We start from the raw sequence: 24,865 nt of genomic DNA, 5'->3' as shown, positions 1-24,865 counted from the left end.
CATTCCTGTACACTAATGATGAACTAGCAGAAAGAGAACTCAGAAAAACAACTCCATTCACAATTGCATCAAAAATAATAAAATACCTAGGAATAAATCTAACCAAGGAAGTGAAAAACCTATACTCTGAAAACTACAAGACACTCATGAGGGAAATTAAAGAAGATACCAATAAATGGAAACACATCCTATGCTAATGGATAGGAAGCAACCTAAGTGTTCATCAGTAGATGAATGGATAAAGAAGATGTGATACATATACACAGTGGAGTATTATTCAGCCATAAGAGGAAAACAAATCCTACCATTTGCAACAACATGGATGGAGCTAGAGGGTATTATGCTCAGTGAAATAAACTAGGCGGAGAAAGACAAGTGCCAAATGATTTCACTCATCTGTGGAGCATAAGAACAAAGCAAAAACTGAAGAAACAAAATAGCAGCAGACTCAGAGAACCCAAGAATGGACTAACCGTTGCCAAAGGGAAAGGGACTGGGGGTGGGGGAGGGGAAGGGGAGGGAGAAGGGGAATAAGGGGCATTACGATTAGCAGACATAATGTAGGGGGTGGGCACAGGGAAGGCAGCATAGCACAGAGAAGACAAGTGGTGATTCTATAGCATCTTACTACGCTGATGGACGTGACTGTAATGGGGTATGTGGGGGAGACTTGATAATGGGGGGAGTCTAGTAACCACAATGTTGCTCATGTAATTGTATATTAATGATAACAAGAGAAAAAAAATTAACAGTTTTTTTAGCTTTAGTGACATAGAGTTGACAAATAAAATTGTAATAAAAAAAAAAAAGACTAACAAGAGCCAAGTATATGTCAAGGACATAGAGCAACAGTCCCTCTCACCTGTGCTGGTGGGGATGTGAAACGGTGTAACCACTTCTGCAGTTTCGTAAAAAGCTAAAATGCCCTTAACATACCACTCAGAAATCCCACTTCTAGATATTTACCCAAGGGAAAGAAAAACCTATGTCCACACTAGCCTTTGTGTGAATGCTGACAGCTTTATTCATACCAGACAAACCGTGGAAAGAGCCCAACAAGTGAAGAATGTCTGACCGATGTGTGCTGCAGTCACACAGAACGTCAGCTCTCAGCAATCAAAAGGAACGAACTACTGAGAGCCATGACATGGATGGATCTCAAAAGGGTCATGCTGAGTGAGAGAAGCCAGACGCAAAGACTATATACTGCACCAAATTGTAGAAAAGACTGTAACATAGTGACAGAAAGGAGACTGGTGGTTTCCAGGGGGAAAGGGTAAGAGGTACAAAGGAGATTTTGGGGTGATGGACATGATTCTAGTGGTAGTTATACAACTGCATATATTTGTCAAAACTCTTCAAATTATAGATTTTTAAATGGGTGAATTTTATTGTATATACGTTAAACTTCCCACCTGCTCCAATCCATCCTCAACTCTGCGGCAGGACTCTACCTAACACCGAAACCAACCTCATCACCACTGCAACGGCTTCCGCAACCTGCAGATTAAACTCCAAGTGACCTGGATTATCCACGTATCCTTTCCCCTTGGATTGTCCAACAATTACTCATCTGTCAAGGCAGCTTAGATCATTTATCTTGACACCTCCCTCCCCCTCTGCCGGAACAGAACTGCCCTCTCCTTCCTATTCTCATTACACGTAGCACATAAGTCTAAAACTTCACTGATTGCTCTGCAAGTACCATATTCACCTGTGAACGTCCCAAGGGCAGGCACTGGGATCCCTGCTCTCTGCTCCCGAAACCCCTGCCCAGCAGGCCCCCAGCCAACATTTCATGAATGAATGGAAAACAAGGCGGAGGGAGGAGACCTTTGTGAATGCAGCTCTTCAGGGGAGTATGTTTCGTTCCTAACTGGTGGTCTTCTCAGGGACGCTTTACCCTGAGGTGGTTAGAAGAAAGGGCTTTGGGACCAGAAAGAAATGTGTTGGAACACTGGCTCCACTGCATACTCACTGTGTGACCCCACTGCGTCACTTAAACCAGGACTCGGTTCCTCCTTCTGTAGAGGGGGACTGATAATACCTTCTGGGTCGTCACAATGATCAGAAGGCGTAATTCATGCAATATGCTCAGCCGAGCACCTGGCACACATCAGGCACTCAGGAAACGGTAGCTTTTAAAAAGTGCAAAAAAAATACAGCCAAAGGTTAATGGTGACTTTGGGGCTTAGGGGGATACATTCCCATTTTACGTATTTTTATGTATCGATTGTGAATCAAATTAAATATAACAAAATTAATTTTTAAAATTCAAAATAGATTCAGGTCTTCCAGTGTTTTTTACTTGCACCCGAGCCCTGGAGAGAAGGATCCTGTCTGAGAACAAACGTAGCCTCGAGCAGGTAGGGGTCCTGCACTGGGAGAAGAAAAGGTTTCTTGGGAATCCTCTGCGCTGGGCTGCCCATCCTAACCCACAAGGGAAGGGGACGGGTACGCAGGGCCAGAGCAGCTGCCTTCTAAGGGAAGCCGAACCAGCCGCTCGGCCGAGCGCTCGCTGCCCATCCGGCAGGCAGGCAGGTCCAGCGCCACATCTTTTAAACTGTCTTGAAAGAGACGCTGAAAACCCACACTTTGTACACTTTAAGCATTACTTCAAAACTTTATAGATCCACAGCACAGGCCAAACAGAACACTCATGCAGGCCGGGTTTGGCGCGTAAGCCTGCAGGGCGTGCCACTCGACGGGATTTCTCAGGAAATGGAGGCTGGGGCAAACGATAAAAACGAGTACCTCCAACAAGGTGATCTTTCTTCATTCTTCACCCGTGCGTGTGTGCACATTACTTAAGCCTGGCCGTCCCCACAGCTTCTCCAGTCAACAATAAACATACCGGCAACTGCACTCAGCACGCTTCAGGGTAAACAGAGCAAAATTGCTATCCATTCAATAAAAAAGTAATTTGTATTCATTTTTCACAATTCAGTTCGGGTGATACCTTCCCTGAGCATCTGTCCCCTGATCCCTCATCCTAACACTCACCATTCCCTGGGGTACTAACGCACATCTGAGCACAGGCTCTGTACCAGGCTCTGCTTGAAGCATGTTACCTGTGAAACCCATCTAATCCCCTCGGAACAGAGATGAGGTAAGTACTCCTACCATCCCCATTTTACCTAAGATTAAGTAACCTGCCAGAGATCGCAGTTTAGACAGAGCAGGGCCCAGCACCACACATCTCCCACACCAGATCAGGGGACTCCATGATGACCAGCAACTTGTCTTCCCCACTTTTGAATCCACAGGGATCAGAACTTTGGCACTAAATGTTTGGGAGTAAACGGATGGGGGGACGGCTCCTCATCCTTACATGTGTATATGGTAGGCTCTGAAGAGTGATCTTGACGACACAGACATTTATTCATCATTCTATGCATCAGACCTGCTGGGTTCTAGAGGTAAATGGACCATGATCAGAAGGCACACAGTTTGGTGAGGGTGCCAGATGTGTAAATTAAAAATAACAGCAATGTGACCTGATTTTGCTTGGAAAAGTCAGGGAGAGCTTCCTGGCAGAGGAGGTGCTCAGGCTGAGTCCTGAAGGAAGAAAGCGTTCCCCAGGCAGACAAGGGCATGAAGGAAAGCCCAGGCAGAGGGACGGCATGTGCAGAGGCACTGAGATGACCAAGTCTTTACCCAAGACCGCAAGCAACTCTGAACGGCTCACGTGCAGGGACCCTGCAGGCACAGGCGGGAGGGGTGACAGCTCCTGAGCACTCAGGGCCCTGCCTGGGTACAAAATGGGGAACCAAACGTGATTTTGCTTATTTTCTAACAGTTTTACTGAGGTGTAACTGACACCCCATAAAATCCATCTCTTTTATGTGTTCAAGTCAATGCTTTTTCAGTACATTTACAGAGTTGTGCAACTACCACCTTTTTTTTATTCAGAGCTGTGGAGATCAGCTGGGGGTGTGTTGGGACCAAGGCCCCCCCCACCCCCCCCATCACTACCTCCTTCAGTCTCAGATTAAGCAGCTTTCAGTTACTGGCCATGTTGGAATTTCTACCAGATGTCTTTTCATAAATAACACCTAATTGGTCCAAGTGTCAGATCAGTGGTTAATCCCATTAATCAATACTATGTGCACTTGTCACAGGAAACCAGTGGCATTTTCAGATTTCATTGTCATCAGCAGGAGAAAAAATGTTCCTGCAGTTCAGTTTGCTACATGAGGCCCACATTTTTGCTCTGCACCACTCTTTTTGTTATGTCAGGATTGTATTAAAGGAATTGCTGTCATTGGTATCCCCACAGCGCCACATCATGTACAGAAAGAGGGGCTGTAACATTACCATGGATTTAGATGCTTATCCACTGTCCTGTATAAGGGAGTGGGCTCTTTTTTTATTTTTTAAGGATTGCTAATTGACTCCAATGTGATAGCTGAAATGAGGAAAAAGCCTGGTGGGTTGTCATGAGTATTCAACAAAATACTCAAAGGTACCTGACATTAAGTAGATGTTCATTAAATATTTGTTGACACTGAATGTGAATCGACAGTGTGAGAAGTGTGATTTAGTGAAAAGTTTTTTTAGCCTGACAGGGCTGGTTTACTTGCCTAAATTCTCATTTCTAAGAAAGATAAGACCTCCTCCTGCCTTTTTAGTTTGTTGTGAGGATAAACGAGGATACAGGAATGAAAACACTTAGCCCAAAAAACACCTGGCATACATCGCAGATGTTAGAAAACACTTGGCCCCTCTTCCCTTTCCCAGGTCTATAAGGACTGAAATAAATAGTGTCACTTCTCAGTATTTGTCAGAGCTTAATGCTAAATGACTGTCACCTCTGTAGACTTCTCTGCATGTATTAGTAAATACACTCCTCAAAAATGGGCATTTGATAAGCACCTGCCAATTAACTTTATACATACAGAAATGGTATCACCAAATTAACTGTCATTATTCAATAAACGATTTTGGTTCCCTTGATACTTCAAAATCCCTATTTACATTTCTCATGTTCCTTCCAATAATTTCCTAGGAGGTGGACCTGTCAATAGGAAGGAAAAAAATTATCATTTATCACCAATGCCCTCAAAATAATTGTTACTGAGAAAACCCAAACACTCAGTTGCAATTTTCAGAATTCATTCAACCCCTCAGCCAACTACCTCCCAGTTTTGTCTTTGCCCAGCACACATCGCAAAGGACTCCTCGTAGTTGACTTCAGCCCAAACCAGCAAGAAATGTCTTTGCAAAATAATCAAAACTGTTATGTCATGGTGATCGGGGTTGCTGGGAAATGACTGTTGGTAGTTGGGGAGGGGCAAGCAGATCTAGCAAAAGCATTATTTTAAGTTAGTAGGTTACAGCTCAGATGATGTCACAGAATGCTTGCATTTCGGAGCTTTATGCTCATCAGAGGCAGTTATCCCAAAAAGCCTTTGATCTATTCACTAGTAATGCTCACCACTGCTCCCTGATCTAATAAACCTCTCTTGGACCCAGTTTCTTTAATTGTAGAAGGAAGCTAATAAAAACACTTACTGGGTGAGTTAATGGTGAGGCATTATCATGACAATGTAATGGAAAGTGCTTTACACACTGCAAAGCACTACTTACATATTAGTTATTAGTTTTCCTAAGTCCAGCCATTTTTACGGAGATGGAAATTGTGGCCTATAAAGATCAAACGTCTTCCGAAGGTCTTACAGCGAATTTAGGGCAGAATTCTGAGAGGCCTGCAGAGAAAAGAGCAAGAAGGCAGTCGGTATTCATTGGAGAGCCTGAACTAGAGAACTAATAATATGGGTAACTATTGAACCACTGTGTTGTATATCTGAAACCAACATAAGATTGTATATCAACAATATTTTAATTAAAAAAAATTAAAGATTAAGCAACTCCTAAGGATTATTCTTCTTGGCTGGCTTACTCTTCTAGATGCTGTCCTAGTGGCTAATAGGATGATAATGACTACCATGTACTGTATCCTATACATGGCAGACACTACATATTTATTATTTCTAATTCTTACAACAACTCGAAGAGGTAGTCTTATTATTCCCATTTTACAAATTAAAACCTAGATTCTATCTGCTTATCATGCTTGACGTTGAATCTTGAATTGTTTATTGCACTTGGAAAACATGGAATTATTCAAATTGAATGAGATTAACTTAATCCAGTTTACTTGATGAAGGTGAAGTCCAGAGAAGGAAAGACTAGATCTAATGGAGGAAATGGGCCTGGAACCCTGTTAGGGGTAAAACAAAACAAAACAGTTCAGAACAGCAGGGTCAGAAGAGTGAGCTACCCATCTAGTGTTCCACCTTCAAGAAGCAGCCTGTTGTAACCCGGGAAGTCTTATTTTCTTGCTCTCTAGTCATTGAGCACCTAGTACATGCCGAAGGCTCTGATCTTGGCCCTGGAAGCACAGTGGAGAATAAGACAAAGTCCTTCCCCTCAAGGGGCTTCCATGCCAGTGGGGGGAGATAGGCAATAAACAAGTAAACAATGAACAAATAGTTTCAGACAGAAACAAGTACTATCATGAAATATAAAATGGGTGAAGGGACATAGATTGAGGGGAGAGAACAGCTTTTTCTCATTTGTTTGTTTGCTTGCTTGTTTTGTGGGGAACAGCTACCTTGAATAAGGTACCTGAGGAGGTGCTTTGAGCTGAAATCTGAAAAATGAAGAGCCATCTATGAGAAGAGCCATGGAAAAAAAATGTCCTACAAAGAACAGCAAGTGCAAAAGCCAGCTCAAGCTTGGCACTCAGGAAAAGGAAGAGGTGAGTAGACGGGTGCAGTAAAAGGTGGAGAGGGTAGTACAAGAGGCTGGAAAGAAAGCTGGGCCACGCTGTTCAGGGTCTTGTGGAGTGCTTGTATTTTACTCAAAGTGCAAGCAGGAAGCTATTAGGGGTTTTGAGCAAGACAATGAGCATGATCTGACTTAGATTTTTAAAGATCACCTGTATGAATTAAAGAAGGTGAAGATTCAGAGACCAGTTGGATGGCTGTTGCCATAGACCGGTGGCTTGTCTTAATGTGGTAGTGGTGGAGAGATACAGGTCATATACCGGAAGTAGAACCAACAGTACTCTTTGATACAGAGTTGGAGGTAGAAGGGGTTGAAGAAAAAAAGAAACCAAGAAGACTTTTACATCTATGTGGTGGTGGAACTCAAACTTAGAAATATTTTTAGCATATTTTCAGCCTCTGTTTATTACATTTAGAGTCTCAATTAATTGATCGGAGCACAGAATGGCATAGGGAAAGAATTTGGACTACATCTTAAAAGTTCAATCCTGCGTGATCTTGGAAAGTGTTTGAAGCCAAAGAACCTCCGTTTCCTCTTCATCTTTATAAGGGTGATTAGATGCCTTCGGATTTGGGATGTTTGCAGCTCCAGTGTCAGCACCTGGAACTCTGAGTGTGTAAAGAGACTGAAATAGCCAAACGGAATGAAAGAGAGAGCCTCATATTCAAAGTTTACTCAAAAGATAGTGACGGAGGATGAGTGTTTCAAGGATTCTGAGCACGCGGACACTGATAAAACGTTGAGCATAAGAATATTGCAGTTTCTGCCCTTACTGGAAGTGTCACTCTGCTAGAATGACCCGAGAATGCAACGTTAGTCTTGGCATTACCTGGAGCAGTACCTGACCATGGTAGGCGCTCAATAATTGTTTAATGAAGAAAGGAGTCGGGTGAGGGGAAGAAGTTAGCGTAGTGACATGAGAATAGTCCACGCGACACACCAGGGGCCAGCGCCCTAGGATTTTCACCGGGGATTTTTTCGTTGCTGTGGCAACACCCCCTCGCACGAGCATCCATAGGGAACTACAAGTCCCACAAGCGCCCGCGCCTTCCCCGCCCACTAGCGTGCGAGCGGGGACTGGCTTTTCTTCCTTGCTGCAGCATGATTGGCCTGCGGCTCTGGGAGGCAGCCAATGAGTGCGCTCGGGGAAAGCCGCGAGGCCAATATGGCTTCCTGCACCTGGTGACTGTTGAAGAAACAGTGTTAAGTCTCATGGAGAAGACCAGGGGCCTCGAGGTGAGAGGGGGAGCACTTAACGTGACTGGGGAAGAGAACCCGAGAACCTTGCCCGGGGACCCTTATTTAGACCTTGTGGCGACGCCTTGAGAGTCGAGGGTGGAAGGATGGATAAACTGAGACAGGCTGAGCAGGGTCAGAGGCGATTGGCGTTACGGCCGTACCGCTGGGGTCGACGTCTGTCTGATAGTTCTGGGAGGAACAGCCTCCCTGGCCTGGGGTAAGGGACCTGGGTTCAGGATCTGAGAACTGCATGACCTTCGTCCTCCTTGTCTCGTGGTTGTGTTCTTTTGGGATTTATGAGGCCTGTCACATCCTGGTAGGAAGTGAAGGGAAGTAAAAGTGTAAGGAACACTCCGTGTCTGGAGCGTTCACGTGCATTGTCTCCCTCTGGTAGCCTTATATTTGCATTCGGCTTCCTTTCTACCACATTTGCATGTGTAGTTGTAAATATAAGTGGAATAGCTCAGAAATCCTATAAGGGCAAAGGAGAATAGTAATAGAGAACAAGAGTAATAACTTTTAGAGCTGTCACTCACTACCAGAAACAGAAGAAGGCTTTACGTATCTTATCTCGATCTTCCTTAACAGTTCTCTAAAGAAGGCTTCTTGTTATCTCCGTTGCACTGATGAAAAAACAAAGAGCAGCAAGGTTAAATATCTTGCACAAACTCACAGTTAGTAAGTGGTAGAGCCAGGACTCAAACCCAGCAAATCTGGTTTGAAAACCCAAGCTTTTAACTAGTAATAATTGCCAACATTGATTGCACATATTGACTATGTGCAAGTTACTATTCTGAGTGTTTTACCTGTATCGACCCTTACTTCTCCCCCAAAGCCTGTGAAATAAGTGGTATTAACCTCATTTACAGATGTGGAAACAGGCATTAAGAGATTGACTTGCTGTAGATGATACAGCTGGTAAGCGGTTGAGAGAGTCTTTGAGCCTTGGCCTAGAGCCCAAACCCTTCACACCTTTTCTACCACATCCAGGTAGAATCATATACAATATCTCATTTACATTTCACATCCTATGAATTAAATTTTTTCTTATTTTATAAATGAGACAATTGAGGCTCAGAGAGTTTAAATGACTTGCCCAAGGACCCAGGACTGGTTAGGACCGGAGCTGAGTCAGAGCTGTGGTACATACCCCTGTGCTATCACTAGTGTTTCATCTGCCTCCCAGGTCCTCCGTAGGGTGGTCTGGGTCCCAGATTGGCTTTTCTGTGACTGAAATAATTTTAGGATTAAGGTTATTTTGGTGTACATAGGCTGAATGGGGAACAATCAGTTTCTAGGATACATCGTTTCCTAAAGTCTTAATGAGACACCTTATGTAGGGTATTTTCACAGCGTTATATTCTATTTGAATCATGTTAAAATGTCATCATGTATAAATCCACAGATGGAGCTTGGTGAATTCCTAATATATGTTTTCATGTTGTTAAGCTGTTTTGTTGTGTTGTCGAGAAGTGTACAAACAAGAGTAGTGGTGCCAGTGTTTGCAAAGCAGTATTTGATTCTGCCTGCCCCTTGGCCCAAAAGTGTTGGAACTGGAAAGGGAGCCAAGAGCAGATCTGCAGCCTCCCTTCCGGTACACTGAGCCAGCCATGACTCCTTCTGCCTGGTTTGTGTCATCCTTCCACTAGGAGCCTCCACCTTTGGAACCAATGGAGGAAGAAGAGGAAGAAGACGACTTGGAGCTCTTTGGCGGCTATGACAGTTTCCGGAGTTATAACAGCAGTGTGGGAAGTGAGAGCAGCTCCTATTTGGAGGAGTCAAGTGAAGCGGAAAATGAGGATCGAGAAGCAGGGGAGCTGCCCACCTCCCCGCTGCATTTGCTGAGTCCTGGGACCCCACGCTCCTTGGATGGCAGTGGTTCTGAGCCAGGTGCCTTCAGTGTCCCCTGAAGATAGGGAGGTTTCAGGAGGCTGTGGAAGAAGAGGGGGATATAGGCCGTGTGGGTAGCGCCATCCAGGTGTAAAAGACTATTTGATATTTAAGAAAGCAGGTGTGTAAGGACCTGTGAGACAGAAGCACCCCAGGTAGCCCCAAGTGTCAGTTCCTCTGCTATAGGCTGATTTCAAATTGTGATTTCATTCATTTTTTCATACAACTGATATTTACTCAGCACATATTAGGTGCCAGTTGTTAACATGGTTCTGCTTTTACATTGGTGTGAATAGCTGGTGGATTTCTAAGCCTGGATGTTGAGAAGATAGAACACTTTGTTCTGATTATTTTCTGGAAAGGGACAAGAGATAGGTTGTGGGTTAGAAGTAACAGGGAGAGAACTATAGAATAAAGTGACCTCCAGGTAAAAGGATTAGGATGGGAGTGGGCAGATAAGAATCCCCATGGATCATCCGGAAGCCAGTTGGCTTCACAGGTGTGATGCTGGGATAGCTGTGGGGGGGCCTCCATTGTGTGGACAGTGATGACATCCCTCTCCCTTGGTACCTAAACTCTTTAGAAGAGTTAGCAAATATTCTTTGCCAGTTGAATCTTAACTTCCTTTCTATTCATCCTGTCTTCTCTTCCTCCCCTTTCTTTAATCTTTTTCCCTTCTACCTTCTTCCAGCCATTCTCTTAGAATTTAGAACTTTAGAACTAGAAAGAACCATTAGAGACAGTCTAGTCCAGGGACTCTTTCCTTGCCGTGCATTAGAATCTCCTGGGGAGCTTTTCACACACTACAGATACCTGGGTTCCACCACAGACCAGTTCATTAGAATCTCAGACATGGGCATTTTTAAGAGCTTGCCAAGTGATTCTAATGTGATGTCAGGGCTGGAACATTGATCCAGTTCAGCCTCTTTACAGATGAGAAGGAAATAGACCCACGGAAGTTAAGTGATGTGGGCATTTTTTCCTTCTCGTTTCCCTCTTAGCAAACTTCCCAACATGCCCGTCTCCCCTGTCATCCTCATAGGTTTCCTCAGCCCCTCTGTTGACAGCCAAGGGATTCCGAGCAGCTTATCTTAGGCAAAACAGATTCAGGTGTGCACACCAGAACCTCTTCCTATGAATCAGTCCTGTCAGCCTAAGTGGGGCCTGGCACTACCTGGGTAATGCAGTGCCCCAATTTTTGAAGGGCCCATCGTTTGATTTGATTTGGAGTGGCCGCATCATGTGAGTCATGTGCTAAGTTCTCTTCCCAGCTGTCTGTGAGATGTGTGGTATCGTGGGTACAAGGGAAGCCTTCTTCTCCAAGACCAAGAGATTCTGCAGTGTCTCCTGTTCCCGGAGCTACTCCTCCAACTCCAAGAAAGCCAGTATCTTGGCTAGATTACAGGTGAGAGACAGTCACTTGGAAGACCCTTTCTGGGGCCCGGGGTGCTGAGGAAAACCAACTCACCGAAGGCGAGGGGCCAAGAGGGCGTGGGAAGGATCCTGCTTGGGGCCATCTGAGGTTGTAAACATCCTGGTTATTTACTAGAGGAATCAGTTTATAGAGCTCATTCAGTTGCGGGCTCCTGGCGCTGCCCTCATTCCCCACTCTCACCCCTCAGAGTCTGACGTATTCAGTAAGCTTTAAACAAGAATCACGGAGGAGTCTGATGCCCTTGGTCATCACACTGTACTTTTATAAATGCTCTGAAAGGAAGCTGGGAAATAGGTACAAGGTTCACCGGCCCTGGTGGATTTAGGAAGTTGATTCCTCATCTCTGACTCCACAGCATAGGCAGCCTTACCAATCTCATATTAATTACTGACACTCGTAGAATTTTTAGAAATGGAAGAGTTCTTAGAGATGTGTTGTCTAGCCGCACATTATTTGATAAATTGTCTGGGTCCGGAGAGGAAGAATGATTTCTGTAGGGAGATTCTGTTGGAAAATAGCCACAGAACCAAGAATGGAACCTCATCTCCAGTCCTCGCCGTGAGTTGTTCTGGTGACTGTGGCTACCCTCCCTCCACAGCTCTGATTCTCAGCCTTGATTGGAATCACCGGGAAGGTGTTTCAAATATTGATGCTCGGATCTTGCAAAGATTCTGAATTAATTGGGGTGAAGTGTGGCCTGAACATAGAGGTTGTAAAAAGCTCCCCAGGTGACCATAATGTGTGACAGAGCTTGAGACCCATTGCTCTGGCATTGATGGGAAGTCACAATGTGCCAGGTCTTCTGATTGGTGCTTCATATACTTTCTCACTTTGGAGACAGTTACTGTCTTTTCCCTCATTTTGTGGATTTTAGTCAAGGCATAGAAAAATCCCTCTCCTCAGTGAGCTGATGATCGTATATTTTAGTAGCTTGTTAGTTGTTAACAATTTAGGGGTACATGCTGAAGGCGTGGCACTCTTGGACCAACCAATGACCCCTAAAAAATGAATTTTTCTAAATTCCTACTTTAAAGTCTCAAAAATTTTTTATAACTTACTCCGAGGTACACAAATAAAATTGAAGAGCCAGGATTTGATCCCAGGTCTGTGTGGTATTTAACCACATTTCTAGCTCACCGATCTCTTTAATAAAATCTCTGGGCCTTTCTAATCAGTGTTTAAGTTACAGACCAGATTGCTTTGGGGAAGGATATCTTTTGCTTAAGTTACAAATTACAGGCCTTTCACTTTGGGGGGAACCCCTTTTAGCCCTGTGATCTCCATGACTCTCCAGAGGGTCGTGTACATATAAATTTTGCTTCCTGGTTCAGTTCACAGAGCCCTCTGAAGCCCAATCTCGGCCATAAATCTGGAGGAGCACCAGAGGAAGGAGATGGCTGAGGGTTCAAGCCGCTAGGAAGAGGGTCCTGGCGCAAGCAAAGGCTGATAAGATAGAACACGTGTCACTCCTTGGCCCACACCTCCTCTGACTGCCCCCATCCCTCCCCAGTTGGACAATTAGCTAAGGAGTTACTGAATGCCAGGCACAATACAGTAACTTGCTTGCTTGCATCCCCCCTCTGAGCTAAGCATTGTTTTTATTATCATCCTGGTTTACAAATGAAGAAACAAGCCCCAAAGAGGTTCTGTAACTGGACCAATGCCAGGATTGAGACCCAGGCGGGCCAAGTCCAGAGCTGTCTTCTTAGCCTCTAGACTACATGCTCTCCCCCACCTCCAGGGAAAACCACCTACCAAGAAAGCCAAAGTCCTGCACAAGGCAGCCTGGTCAGCCAAAATCGGAGCCTTCCTCCACTCCCAAGGGACAGGACAGCTAGCAGATGGGACACCCACAGGGCAAGACGGTAAGACAGCAGAACACTGGTGCCCAGGAAGCTGCAGGCGGTGGGGGTGGGAGGCCAGGACTTGGGCGGCCCTCCCTGGGGGCCAGGAATGGCAAAGATGGCCAGCTAGCAAGCGCCCTGACCCAAGCTGACCGTGGATCCCACCTTCCACCCCTAGTGATACTGTGGAACTTACCCCAGAAAAGCCCTCCTTTTTTGAAAGGACTGCTACCCTTGGTAATTCACAAGCCAAGAACTGGCTGCTTTTGGTTTGCAATGCTTTGAGCCCTGTGACTTCTGTGTCCCTGGGGCCGTGGAGACCCAGATGTGGTTTGGAGAGGGGCTCAGGATAAGCAGAGGAACCTTCCTGAGTGTGGGTACCGGTGTGAGGCGAGGGTCCGAGTTTCTGACAAACTAAGCTCCACGGGGACGGGGTTGCAGGGTCCTGGGTGTGTGCACCTCCCACCCATTTAGGTTGGCTGTAACCAATGAGAAGTTAGGGGAGGTCTGAGGAATTTAAGCCGAGGGTTCTTTAATTTCCTTCTTTCTTTGAGGGGAGAAAGGTCAGACATTTCTCTTTGAATGTTCGCTCCACTCCTAGAGTGGCAGCCTTGGGATAAGCTCTCCTATCCTGATGGCCACTGCTGGGGCAGGTGTGGGGGCAGGTGCAGGGCTGCTGGGCAGAGGTGGCTTCCGTGGCCTGGGATCAGGGAGCTGTTGGGGCGGGAAGGGGACCTGCTTCTCCCGGCTCCTCGCGTTGCTGCAGGAGTCTCCCCTCCCCTCCCTCCAGCCTCCTTCCTCTCTCTGCTCCACAGCTCTGGTCTTGGGTTTCGACTGGGGAAAGTTCCTGAAGGATCACAGTTACAAGGCTGCCCCTGTCAGCTGTTTTAAACATGTGAGTGCCCTGGAGGTGAAGGGAGGGAGAGCGGGGAACCTGGGCTGTCGCTCAGTTTATTACCCACCTGCCTCCTGAGCACTGTTGCAGGTGGTCATGGGCCTGGGGGAGGGAACAGCGCCAAGGTCTGGGTATTTAAAAAGCCCAGCTTTGCCACTTGCTCTAGAAAGTTTATCTTTCTATCCACTTTCTGTTCAAAAAGAAAACCTGCGAACCCTCACTGAGGGCTTTTAGCACTGTGCTTCCCCTCGGGGGTCCCCACTTTGCTCACATCCTGGAACTTTGTGGGACTGATGTCTAAGAGACAACTCTCCTTTCCTCCTTCCCCATTTTTATTGTGTTCCCATTGAAAGCTTGCTGCTTCTCAGCCGCCCTGGGCTGCTTGGCTCCTGGGAGGCCGGTGTGATACCTCCTGAGCTCACACCTGCCAAAGGCTCCCTGAGCCGCTATTGTTGAGAAACACCAGAAGGGTACGGCAGGGGGGCTGGGCTTAGAGTGGAAGGAATGTGACCGCAGCATCTGCAGCCTGTGGTGTCCGCAGGGCGGGAGAGACGCCTAGCGCAGGGCTAACTCCCTGAACCCCAGGAAGTCCAGGAGGAGGCCTCTTGACTCCTGACCCAGGAGGGGCGAACCCACTTGTTAGTCTCTCCGTCTGAGCTCTGAAGTGCCCCGAGCAATGGAAGGTTGACCCTCAGAGCAGCTGAACTCCTTTACTCCTCTCCTGTCTGAACTGATGATGAAAGTGCATAGCTTTGCTAGTAGGGAAGGCTCCCTGCTGCCCTGGATTCTCTAGCAGTCCTGGCATTTTCATCGTTGGGCAGTTACATTGTACTTGAATTTCACATACCTGATTCAACAGTAAGCAGTGTGAAAAACTGAGGTACCCAGGAGGGCGCGTGCGGCCAGCAGCCACTCTGCCAGCCTGTCCAGGCAGCTCACCACTCCCCCGGGCATTCTCATCCCCACTCAGGTCCCACTCTATGACCAGTGGGAGGACGTGATGAAGGGGATGAAGGTGGAGGTGCTCAACAGCGACGCCGTGCTCCCCAGCCGGGTGTACTGGATCGCCTCTGTCACGCAGGCAGCAGGTAGGCAGTCCTGGCCAGGGCAGGGGCAGGGGCTGCACGGTGACATCCCCAGGCAGGTGGCAGTATTGTAGGCAGCAGGTGGCTTCATAAAACAAACCCACCTACTGGTGTTTCTGCCTTTCTTCTTGGGATTTGCCTACCTGCCTTTCCCAGCTTAGAGGGAACTATAGGATTGGGAAGCATGGAACCCCATTTTTAAAGTTTATTCCAGGGATGATCAGGCAGTAGAAAATTAATTCTCACCACCACACCATATGGTATATCAAGTAAGTGATACGGGTTTACTTCAGCCCTGACAGTCATGGATGACAGGGACCCCACTTGCCTGGAAGGAATTCTTGAAGTTGGCAGCGGAAAGTCAGGTTTAGGCTGGAGGAGGGAAAAACCTGACACTATACCTTTCCCAATGCTGCTCCCATCACTGGTGCCTTTCCCCTTCCAGGGTACCGGGTGCTGCTCCGCTATGAAGGCTTCGAAAATGATGCCAGCCATGACTTCTGGTGCAACCTGGGGACCGTGGATGTCCACCCCATCGGCTGGTGCGCCATCAACAGCAAGATCCTCGTGCCCCCACGGAGTGAGTGGAGAACATTCCCTGTCCTGGTTCCTGCAGGGCCCTCGGTAGAAGGGGTGTCATCTGATCAGGTTAGGCCAGAGCAGAGCCCACTTACCTCCTCGCTCCCCATCCCACCCAGTCCCAGAGGCCCTGTGGCAGGTCCACGTTGGGTAGCCCCGTTTCGTCAGACAGGTGATCGCTGGCCTGAAGAGGCAGAAAGGAGTTGTTCGGCCGCCCTGGCTGGTCTCTGGGGCAGCTCTGGTGCCCCCGTCTGTGAGCGTGTTGTCAGTCTGTGTGACCAGCACTCTGCGTGTGTCTTCACAGCCATCCATGCCAAGTTCACCGACTGGAAGGGGTACCTCATGAAGCGACTGGTGGGCTCCAGGACGCTGCCTGTGGATTTCCATATCAAGGTATGGCAGTGAGCCCTTTGGTCTCCTCGGCTTTTTCCTGCCCCCCTCCCGCTTCATCTGTCCTTCATGCTATTCACTGGAGTGTTTCTCCAAGACCACCTCCTGGGCAGGCGTTAGCAGCTCCATGTTTCTCAAGGATGGTGGTTGCCATCTGCCTTCCAGCCTAACGTCAGCCCCCTCCCCACCAGACCGATGGAGCTGGGTTCGCGTCGCTCTTCTGCTGTCCTTCCAGGCCCTTACCTTTGCTCACAGCATTTTTCAGGAGCATTCATTCGATATAGTTTATTAAGTGCTTGTATACAGGCACTGTGGGAATATAACGAATACAGTCCCTGCCATTCAGGGCTCTCCAGTCTGGCAGAGGAAACGAAGTCGTGAACATGAGTAATTGTGAAATAGCCTTGATTGTGAACCAGGGGTGCGCCTTAGAATCATCTGTGTGGCTTTTAAGTTTAATTTTTAAAAATTACGTAGTTGCTTAAAATTTTTTTAAACATTGCTCAGGTTAAAAAACCATGCCATGGTAAAAATTCAGAGGGCTCGCAAGGCTGCACAGTTGGTCTGTCTCCCACCTCTTGTGCCAGTCCTCTTGTTGTGGGACTTGCTCACGTAGGTACCTGGGCTGCCTGAAGTCCCCTCACCCAGATGCCCGCAGGCGTGGTTCCTGTGTTGCCCTGCGGAGTGTCCCAGATGTGAACAGGGGAATGCAGGGCAGGCGCTGCTGTGGCACGTGAGTGAACTGGCCTTGTGACCTCAGGAGGAGCACACTATCAAGGAGGGCTCCCTGGAGAAAATGGCATTTGAATTCCACCTTGATGGGTAGGACGCAGGTGGCACGGAAGCTAGCAATGGGAAAGAAGGATGGCATGGAAGTTTCGGCCATCTGACCCAGGACGTGGGATGCCTGGTGAAGAGTGCTGCTGTGGGCTTTGGCTGGTGAGAGTGGCCTTCAGCAAGGAAGGTTCCGGGCACCTCAACGAAGGATTCCTTGGCTTTTTTCCCTAAAGTAGAAATTTTTCCCTTATTTGAACTTGCTATTACTCAATTGCTATTTTCTCTTATGTGTTAATTGTCTTTTCATACTCTCTCCAATAAGCCTGTACGCTATTTCTCTTGTGTTCCTTGTAGTGCCTTGGACAGCTGACAGATTGGGCGATTGAGAGCAATCATTCGCTCTCTCAGCTGGCCCGTTTGGAGATGAGGCAGACGATTACGGGGGGTGGGGGGGTGTGCAGGCCTCTAGGAGTGTCAGGAGGCCTCTTCTGCTTGAATTAAAAGGGGCTTGAGGCTGGGTGGCAGAGCAGGGTCCTCATGAGCCTGTTGGCAAGCATGCAGCAAGTAGCGCTCACGTTCCCATCCTGCATACACAGGGAGGGGACGCAGAAGCAGCCGCCTCTGAAGATGAGGGGTAGGAAGCATAAAAGGGGGCGGTTTGTGGAGGGCACTCCAGTCCAAGTCCAATGTCTTTGATGCCTGCAGTTTGGTGAGTAAAATGTCTTGAATGAATAACCCATCTGCCAAGATCAGATGTGTTATGCGTGTGTTATGTTGGTTCAGCTGAGAAAAACATTAACTGAGCATCAGTTCTGTGCTTGGAGCTGAGAATGTAGCAGTGAGTCCTCCCGAACCCAGCTTTGGCCTTAACAGAGGGCAGGTCCCCGTGTCCGACAGTAAACAAACAAGGGCAGTAAAGGGTTGTGGGGTTGTGGGCCGCACTGGGGGGGTACAGAGGAAAGGTGCCAGGAAAGGCGAGGCAAGGGAGGTGGCCCAGGGGCCCTCAGACGGAGATGCAGACGTCTCACCCTGCATCTGTGACTCTCCCAGATGGGCCAGTCCGGCAGTTGGTGTCTGGGTGTGTTCCAGCCTGAGCCGAGGGCTGGAGGACCTGCTCCGGGACTCCCACCGGGTGGCTGCCTTGTGACCTCGGAGGTGCTCCCCCTCCCGGTGGGATTTGAAGTGGCACTGCTGAGTCCCCCCCATGCCTAGGCTGGGGCTGCCCTGCCCTGAGCCAGCAGTGAGTGCGTGCCCTGCGGCTGGAAAAGCCCTGTGAGCTCACTGTACCCCTTCACCTCCCTGAGGCAGGATGGCACTGAAGCCACCTCAAACAAAAACAACCCCCTGCCTCCTCAGCAGGCCCCGCCTTGGGGCTCCAGGGCAGCCCTGGGCATCTTGGCCACTGTTCCTAGGTGGGTTGGAGTGGGGCAGGCATTGGTACTGACATGCTCTGGAGGCCATACAGAGCCCCAGCGCAGGGGGCCGGAGCAGGAATTAGATGGAGAGGGGCACAGCGGGACTCAGTTCTCTGGACATAGGCTCGGACGTGCCATCAGCAGCCACAGGAAGGAGGAGTGTGGGGACCCACAGGGTCAGCCCTGAAGGGCACAGCTGGACAGAGGGACCAGTGCCAAGGCGCAGAACTGGCACTGAGTCTGTGAGTCTGGGGAAGTCGCTTGAGCTCTCTAGGAGCCGTTTCCTCCGTCAGGCAGGTTTGGTGACTCCCACCATATTGACGTACTGGCATCATGGCGCACGTGCTGTGAGCTACGTGCCTTTCCTCAGTGTCACCCCAGGATCGAGCACCAGTGGTGAACCTGGTGGCATAGGTGGGCTCATGCTGGATTCAGCTTCCCGACCTAGCATTTGGGCCGGTTCCACCCCACCTTGCTTGTTGTCTGGTTACTTTTGAGAGAGAACAGGAAGGTGGATGGCAGGGTCTCTATGATCACAGCAGGCCCGTGTTTTCATGTCGCTGCAGATGGTGGAGAGCATGAAGTACCCCTTTCGGCAGGGCATGCGGCTGGAGGTGGTGGACAAGTCCCAGGTGTCACGGACCCGTATGGCCGTGGTGGACACAGTAATTGGAGGTCGCCTACGGCTCCTCTATGAGGATGGCGACAGTGACGATGACTTCTGGTGCCACATGTGGAGCCCCCTGATTCACCCAGTGGGCTGGTCGCGGCGTGTTGGCCACGGCATCAAGCTCTCAGGTTAGCGGAGCCCCAGGCCAGCACGACCCCAGGCTCTGCTGCCTTAGGCATCTATTTCTATACCCGTAGTAACACTGGTAGAGGTGATCAGCTCCACCTTGCCGAGGTCCAGAGAGGTTGAGTGACTTAACCAAGGTCACTCAGCTTGTAAGTGGTAAAATCTGAACCTCATCCTCTCCCACGTCATGTGGGAAGAATCCCTGTCTTAACAGCTGAGGAGACCCCGCAGAGAGCTCCTGGTGTTTTCTGTCTTCTAATCTGGGTTGGGGGTTGCTGAGGTACAGATTAGGGCATATGCAGGCCAGCCCCACATTTCTGGGGGAGGAATGGGGCTGTTCACAGCTTTCACCTCCCTTTTCTCCTTTACTCCCCCTGCCATCTCCCAAAAGAGAGGCGCAGTGACATGGCCCACCATCCCACCTTCCGGAAAATCTACTGTGATGCTGTTCCTTACCTGTTCAAGAAGGTAAGGACGGCTCTTGGGCACTTCCCCTGGCCCTACATCCATAAGGACCTTAGGACCCTGGAATGTTCCTTCCCTCCAGCAGATGAGGCCTGCTTTCCCGACCCTGCACCTAGGCCAGCCCAGAGATTCCCCTGCTGCCCTGTTTCTTTAAGGTTCGTGCTGTCTACACGGAAGGTGGTTGGTTTGAGGAGGGGATGAAACTGGAGGCCATTGACCCCCTGAATCTGGGCAACATTTGTGTGGCAACCATCTGCAAGGTGAGTCCGGAGCTGGCCCCCCAGCCTCAGGATGGCTCTCGGGGGGGCTGAGGCAGCACAGAACTCTGCGCTCTGTGCGCATCCTGTCTTCCCGGCGCTGGCTGCCCCTGGAGCGTCTGGTTTCTGTGAGCTGGGACTTTCATGCTCCTTGTTCCAAATCTGCTCTCAAGTCAGGGTCTGAGATACACTGGACAGGTGCTGACTGAAGACCTGGCCTGAGGCCCGGTCCTGGGTCAGGGGTAGGCCTTGCCCTACCACTGTACTGGGGGTCTCCCCACTGCCACATGCCGTCCTTTGGGTGCTGGCCCAGCCGAGAGCCGCAGCCGTGCTGACTTCACTGCAAAGCTTCGTTATTGCTGCAGCCTGAAGAATAGACGGCCCCCCACCTTGGCCTTCCTGGGGGACATGCTGATTTGTCTGTCCAGCAAATCTCTAGGCCTGGCCTGTGTGCCACTTAGAACACAGTGGCAAAAGACAGCAGACATAGTCCCTGCTGGCACAGTGTTTGCTGTCCAGCGAGGAAGGTGAGTGATGTGAAGAATCTCACAGTATGTGTTACTGAAGTTCAGGGAAGGCTTAGATTTGCTCCAGTCGGATCCATTCACCTGTGTCCCCACCACAGCCTTCTTACCCTCTGATGGGGTACAGTGCAGGATACCGTTATTTGGCCCTACCACGCCCCCCACCAGGTTCTCCTGGATGGCTACCTGATGATCTGTGTGGATGGGGGGCCCTCCACAGATGGCTCAGACTGGTTCTGTTACCACGCCTCCTCCCACGCCATATTCCCAGCCGCCTTCTGCCAAAAGAATGACATTGAGCTCACACCCCCAAAAGGTAAGGCTGGCCTTGCAGTTGGAAGGAGCGGGATGAGGCCATAGGTCCGGATTCGTGGCCAGCTAGACTCCTGTGGTTTGGAGAGGTGACAGGGCTCCCAAGGCCACCAGGAGGCCCTCCATGGACTGACGCGGCCCCATGGCCAGCGTGTGGCATTGTGAGCAGAGCTCCCACTTGGCCCACGGTGGTCCCAGGGCAGGTTCCAGCCTGGGGAGGAGGAAAGATGGCTGCTGGGGAGACTGCGGGCTGGGTCCTGACCAAGCTGCAGGTGCCCCTCGCCCGGACTCCCTCCCTCTTTGCTTCTTCTCGCTCCACATCCAAGCTTTCGTGCTCCTCCAGGGTACGAGGCACACACTTTCAACTGGGATGCCTACTTGGAGAAGACCAAGTCAAAAGCAGCCCCATCGAGGCTCTTTAACATGGTGAGGAGACTGAGGGTGCAGGGGCCTCGTGCGGCCATGCTGCTGCCAGCCAAGCAGGGCCAGCCCCTTGTTACTGGCATCCCTCCTGCTGAGATCGGCCCTTTGGGGGAGAAGCCCCAGACTCCAGCAGAGGTGCTCTGCTGCACAGTTCACTTGCCAGAGGGGCTGGTGCTTGGGAACAAAGGCATAGGGGTCACTGGGCAGGGGAACCTTCCCCAGGGCAGGGAGCTGGCTGGTGTGGGCACTGCCTTCCGCTCCCTCCCCAGGACTGCCCCAACCATGGCTTCAAGGTGGGCATGAAGCTAGAGGCCGTGGACCTGATGGAACCCCGGCTCATCTGCGTGGCCACGGTGAAGCAGGTGGTGCATCGGCTCCTCAGCATCCACTTCGATGGCTGGGACAGCGAGTATGACCAGTGGGTGGACTGTGAGTCCCCGGACATCTACCCCGTCGGCTGGTGTGAGCTCACCGGCTACCAGCTGCAGCCGCCGGTGGCCGCAGGTCTGCACTCCCGCAGCCCGAGGGGCTTTTTCCTTCCTGCCAATAGCTCTCCCTGCCCCAGTCCCACCTTACTCTCTGGCATGAGATTGAAAGTCTCCTAGGCCGTTTCTAAGTGAAGAGTGTAGCCCTGTCGCCCACCGCCCCTCCTGACTTCTCTGTCCCCTTCTCTGTCTGGCCTGCAGAGCTCCTTCCTCGATCTTGCCCCCTCTGTCATAGGCTTGTGCCCTTGTGCACCCAGATAAACCACCCAGGCCCCTCCTCGGGGCCCGCTGCCTGTTCTCATTGAGGGTGGGCAGGGGTCTAGGCATGTGCCCACACCCTGTGTCCTCTCAGAACTCTCCTCTTACCTCTTACTCCTGTTTTTCAACAACAGAGCCAACCACACCTCTCAAGGCCAAAGAGGCCACAAAGAAGAAAAAGAAACAGTTTGGAAAGAAAAGTAAGTGATGCTCTGAAGGGGCTGGGCTGGAGTGGGCCTGTGTCCCTCCACGATGGGACACCATGCAGAGAAGAGGCACGTCCTGAAATGGGGCAGAGGAAACAGATGTAGCCATTAAGGAGTGGGGCAGTGGCCACTTCGTAGTGCTCTTCACAGTCCCTCCATCTCCTCTGCCCTTTGGCCCCATGGCCCTGTCACCCGTGTTTTCAGGGACCCAGAACATACATAGGGAGGCCTCAGTATCTAGCAATGGTCAGGATGCTGAGGAAGACACAGGAGACTGGATTTACGAGGGAGAAGGAGGGGTCCCCGTGCGAGCTGCCCCGTGGTCAGATGGGCCCGGTCCCCTCCACAGTGTGCAGCTGCTGTGTTTGAAAGTAAAAGGCACGGGAGGGAACGGAAGGTGCTCCCTAATCTGGTGTTCTTCCCTGCGACCCTTTATGGGGTGGGAGCACGGGCAGCCACCAGCTCGGGTGTCATTTCCCTGGGCAGGGCCCACCCAGCTGATCCTGAGGGGGCAGCAGGTTGGAGAGGGGCAAGGGGCAACAGAGGAAAGCCATCCTCCAGAGCTATTAGGCCTGTGGCAGCGGCGGGCGTCCACGAGGGGACACCGTGCAGAGAACAGGCACGTCCTGAAGGGAGACAAAGAGGAAATGGATGTCGCCGTCAAGGATAAGATTGTGGGAAGATGAGGAGCTGATCAAGTGGGAGGACCCCATGCTGTTCAAAATGGGGAAGAAAGGACGGACCGGAGCAGGGCAGCTGGGCTGCGAGAGGCCAGTGGAGGCGGCACCCCCCGTGGGAGGGCACTCACCTAAGCCTCGGGCGCCCAGGCCTGGCGGGGGATGGCAGAATCCGGCTCTTCTCTCCCCTCATGTTGGCCCGGATCCCCTTTGGTGCAGTGCCAGCTGCCGAGTGAGATGAAGCCTGCGAGCTTCACGTGGCCATAACCTTGTGCTGGTTTAATTCCGTTTTTATTTAAGGGAAAAGAATACCACCACCCAAGACCCGGCTCCTCCGACAGGGGTCCCAGAAGCCCCTTCTGGAGGACAGCCTGCAGGCCTCAGAGAAGACATGCTTGGAGCCTGTTCCCCAAGAGAGTAAGAGCCCGCTGCGTGCAGCCCGGCGGGGCTGCTCTGCCCAGGGCTCGAGGCGCCCTCTCTCCTGCCCCACCTGGGCACAGAGGAGTCACATTTGAAGGGAATTCTATGAGCACCAAGCAGTCCTCAGACCACTAGGCCTAGAGAGCTTCCCAAACACCTGCCCCCAACTCTGAGTGGAGCCCAGCATCCCCAGCCTGGTGCTCCCCGCCCCTGCCACTCCCCATCCCTGCGCGCACCTCGCAGCGGGCCCTGCCTGCCCTGACTGGAAGGTGCTCTCCCCACCTCCACTCACATCCTAAGGAGGCCAGATCAGGCGCCCCTGCCCTTCCCGGAGTTACACCACATTCTCTCTCCTGCCCTGCCCTCCCACCCCGTCCTTTTTAGTCATTGCCGTGCGTGTGAAGGAGGAGCATCTAGACACAGCTGCGCCTGACAAGGCCCTGAGTCCAGAGTTGCCTGTTCCCATCGAGAACATCAAACAGGAGACAGACGAATGAGCCTGCCCTGTGACAGCCTGGCCACCCAGCCGGGAGCCACCCCAGGGCTCCTCCTGTCCTGCCGTCATCTCTCTACCCCACTTGTGTTTGGAGACTGAGCCTTTTGGCATAAGTTCTGCTGGTGCTGTGGGCCAGGCACTGCACACGTGACCAGCCGGGACCTCCTTTGACCCCCTGTACCTCTGCTCTTCTGTCGGGCACGGCCTGCATGACAGGCTGTCTGAGGCCCCCAAACCTGTCTGTGAGTGACCCCCTCTCTGCTGGAGTTCCCGGAGTTCTCCTTAGAGTAACTCCCTCCTCACCCCCACACCTCTCAGCTGCCAGGGGCGGGGGCTGCTCCCGAGGCCTACTGAAGACAGTGGGGCATGTGTGTGCGGGGGGTGAGGGGGCGGCAAGCAAATAGTCCAAAATAAAGGCCTGGAGCCGCTCTCAGGGATTGAGGGTGAGCGGTGCAATGAGTGTAGCCTTCACCTAAAACACGAGTCAAGTGGAACGGCCTCTCCTGCCTCCTGGGTTGTGCTCTGCTCTTAGCACCCTGGGGATGTTGCCGAGGCCCGTGCCCACACCCAGCTCCGGCCGGGAGCCGAAAGCGGCGTCCAGGATGCAGGTCAGCAGTCTGTGAGGTGGCCTTGGCCTGTTACCTGTCTTGGCATGAGTACTGACTCCCATTTCCTAAAAGGACGCCTGGAGCAGAGCTGGGTCTGCGCCCTGGGCAGAGGGGCTCGCACAGGCCGAGGGAGGGAAAGACCATCAGCCCCTGTGCCACATGGGGAGGCTCGTTGGGGAAGGGCAGGGCTAGAAGGTAAACAACCCGGTGTGACCCTTGCTGCCTGCGGTGGCCCTGAGCGGGCTTCTGGAGGGAGAAGAGGGGAGTGGGACGCGCTTCCTGGCTCCCTTCTTCCTGTCCAAGCCCTTAACCTGAAAGTATTAGACTGCCCTGCTCCTCTCTGAAAGGACATCATAGAGGTTCACCTGCCCAGGTTTCAGCTGCCGGCAGGCTTCCCAGCCAGTCTCCTTTGAAAGTGTGTCCTCTGACCAGTCCTGTTCCCAGTAAGTCTTCTTCCTGGAATGTCCAGTGGGCGCAGGCTGACCTTTTCTTCCCTCCTCTTCCGGGTAGAGCTGGCACTGCCAGGTGGACGCCTGTGTCCCGTAAAGGTGCGGCTGCAGCAGCCTGTGCTTGCTGTGGTGCCGACTGGGTTTGCTC

General features: G+C 50.8%; 1 protein-coding gene across 2 annotated transcripts; it reads left to right on the top strand.

The window, feature by feature from the left end:
- The first annotated feature begins 7,916 nt into the window (after positions 1–7,916).
- L3MBTL2 (L3MBTL histone methyl-lysine binding protein 2) lies at positions 7,917–24,104 on the top strand. Of its 2 annotated transcripts, XM_036931414.2 has the most exons (17): positions 7,917–8,028; positions 9,681–9,921; positions 11,193–11,326; positions 13,098–13,221; positions 14,016–14,095; positions 15,066–15,183; positions 15,626–15,760; positions 16,064–16,152; positions 18,908–19,139; positions 19,529–19,605; positions 19,758–19,862; positions 20,552–20,699; positions 21,039–21,121; positions 21,388–21,622; positions 21,996–22,061; positions 23,045–23,161; positions 23,549–24,104. In XM_036931414.2, exons 1-17 carry the CDS (start codon positions 8,005–8,007, stop codon positions 23,659–23,661), a joined length of 2,121 nt encoding a protein of 706 aa, XP_036787309.1. In that variant the 5' UTR covers positions 7,917–8,004; the 3' UTR covers positions 23,662–24,104. The 2 variants fall into 2 exon arrangements, with proteins under 2 accessions (XP_036787309.1, XP_057342322.1); XM_057486339.1 differs by lacking the exon at positions 23,549–24,104 and having other exon boundaries at positions 21,996–22,063; positions 22,940–23,059.
- Positions 24,105–24,865: the final 761 nt, after the last annotated feature.

Source organism: Manis pentadactyla, chromosome 10 (genome assembly GCF_030020395.1).
Source record: "Manis pentadactyla isolate mManPen7 chromosome 10, mManPen7.hap1, whole genome shotgun sequence".
NCBI lineage: Eukaryota > Metazoa > Chordata > Mammalia > Pholidota > Manidae > Manis > Manis pentadactyla.
This window is presented reverse-complemented; position numbering and strand designations above follow the sequence as displayed.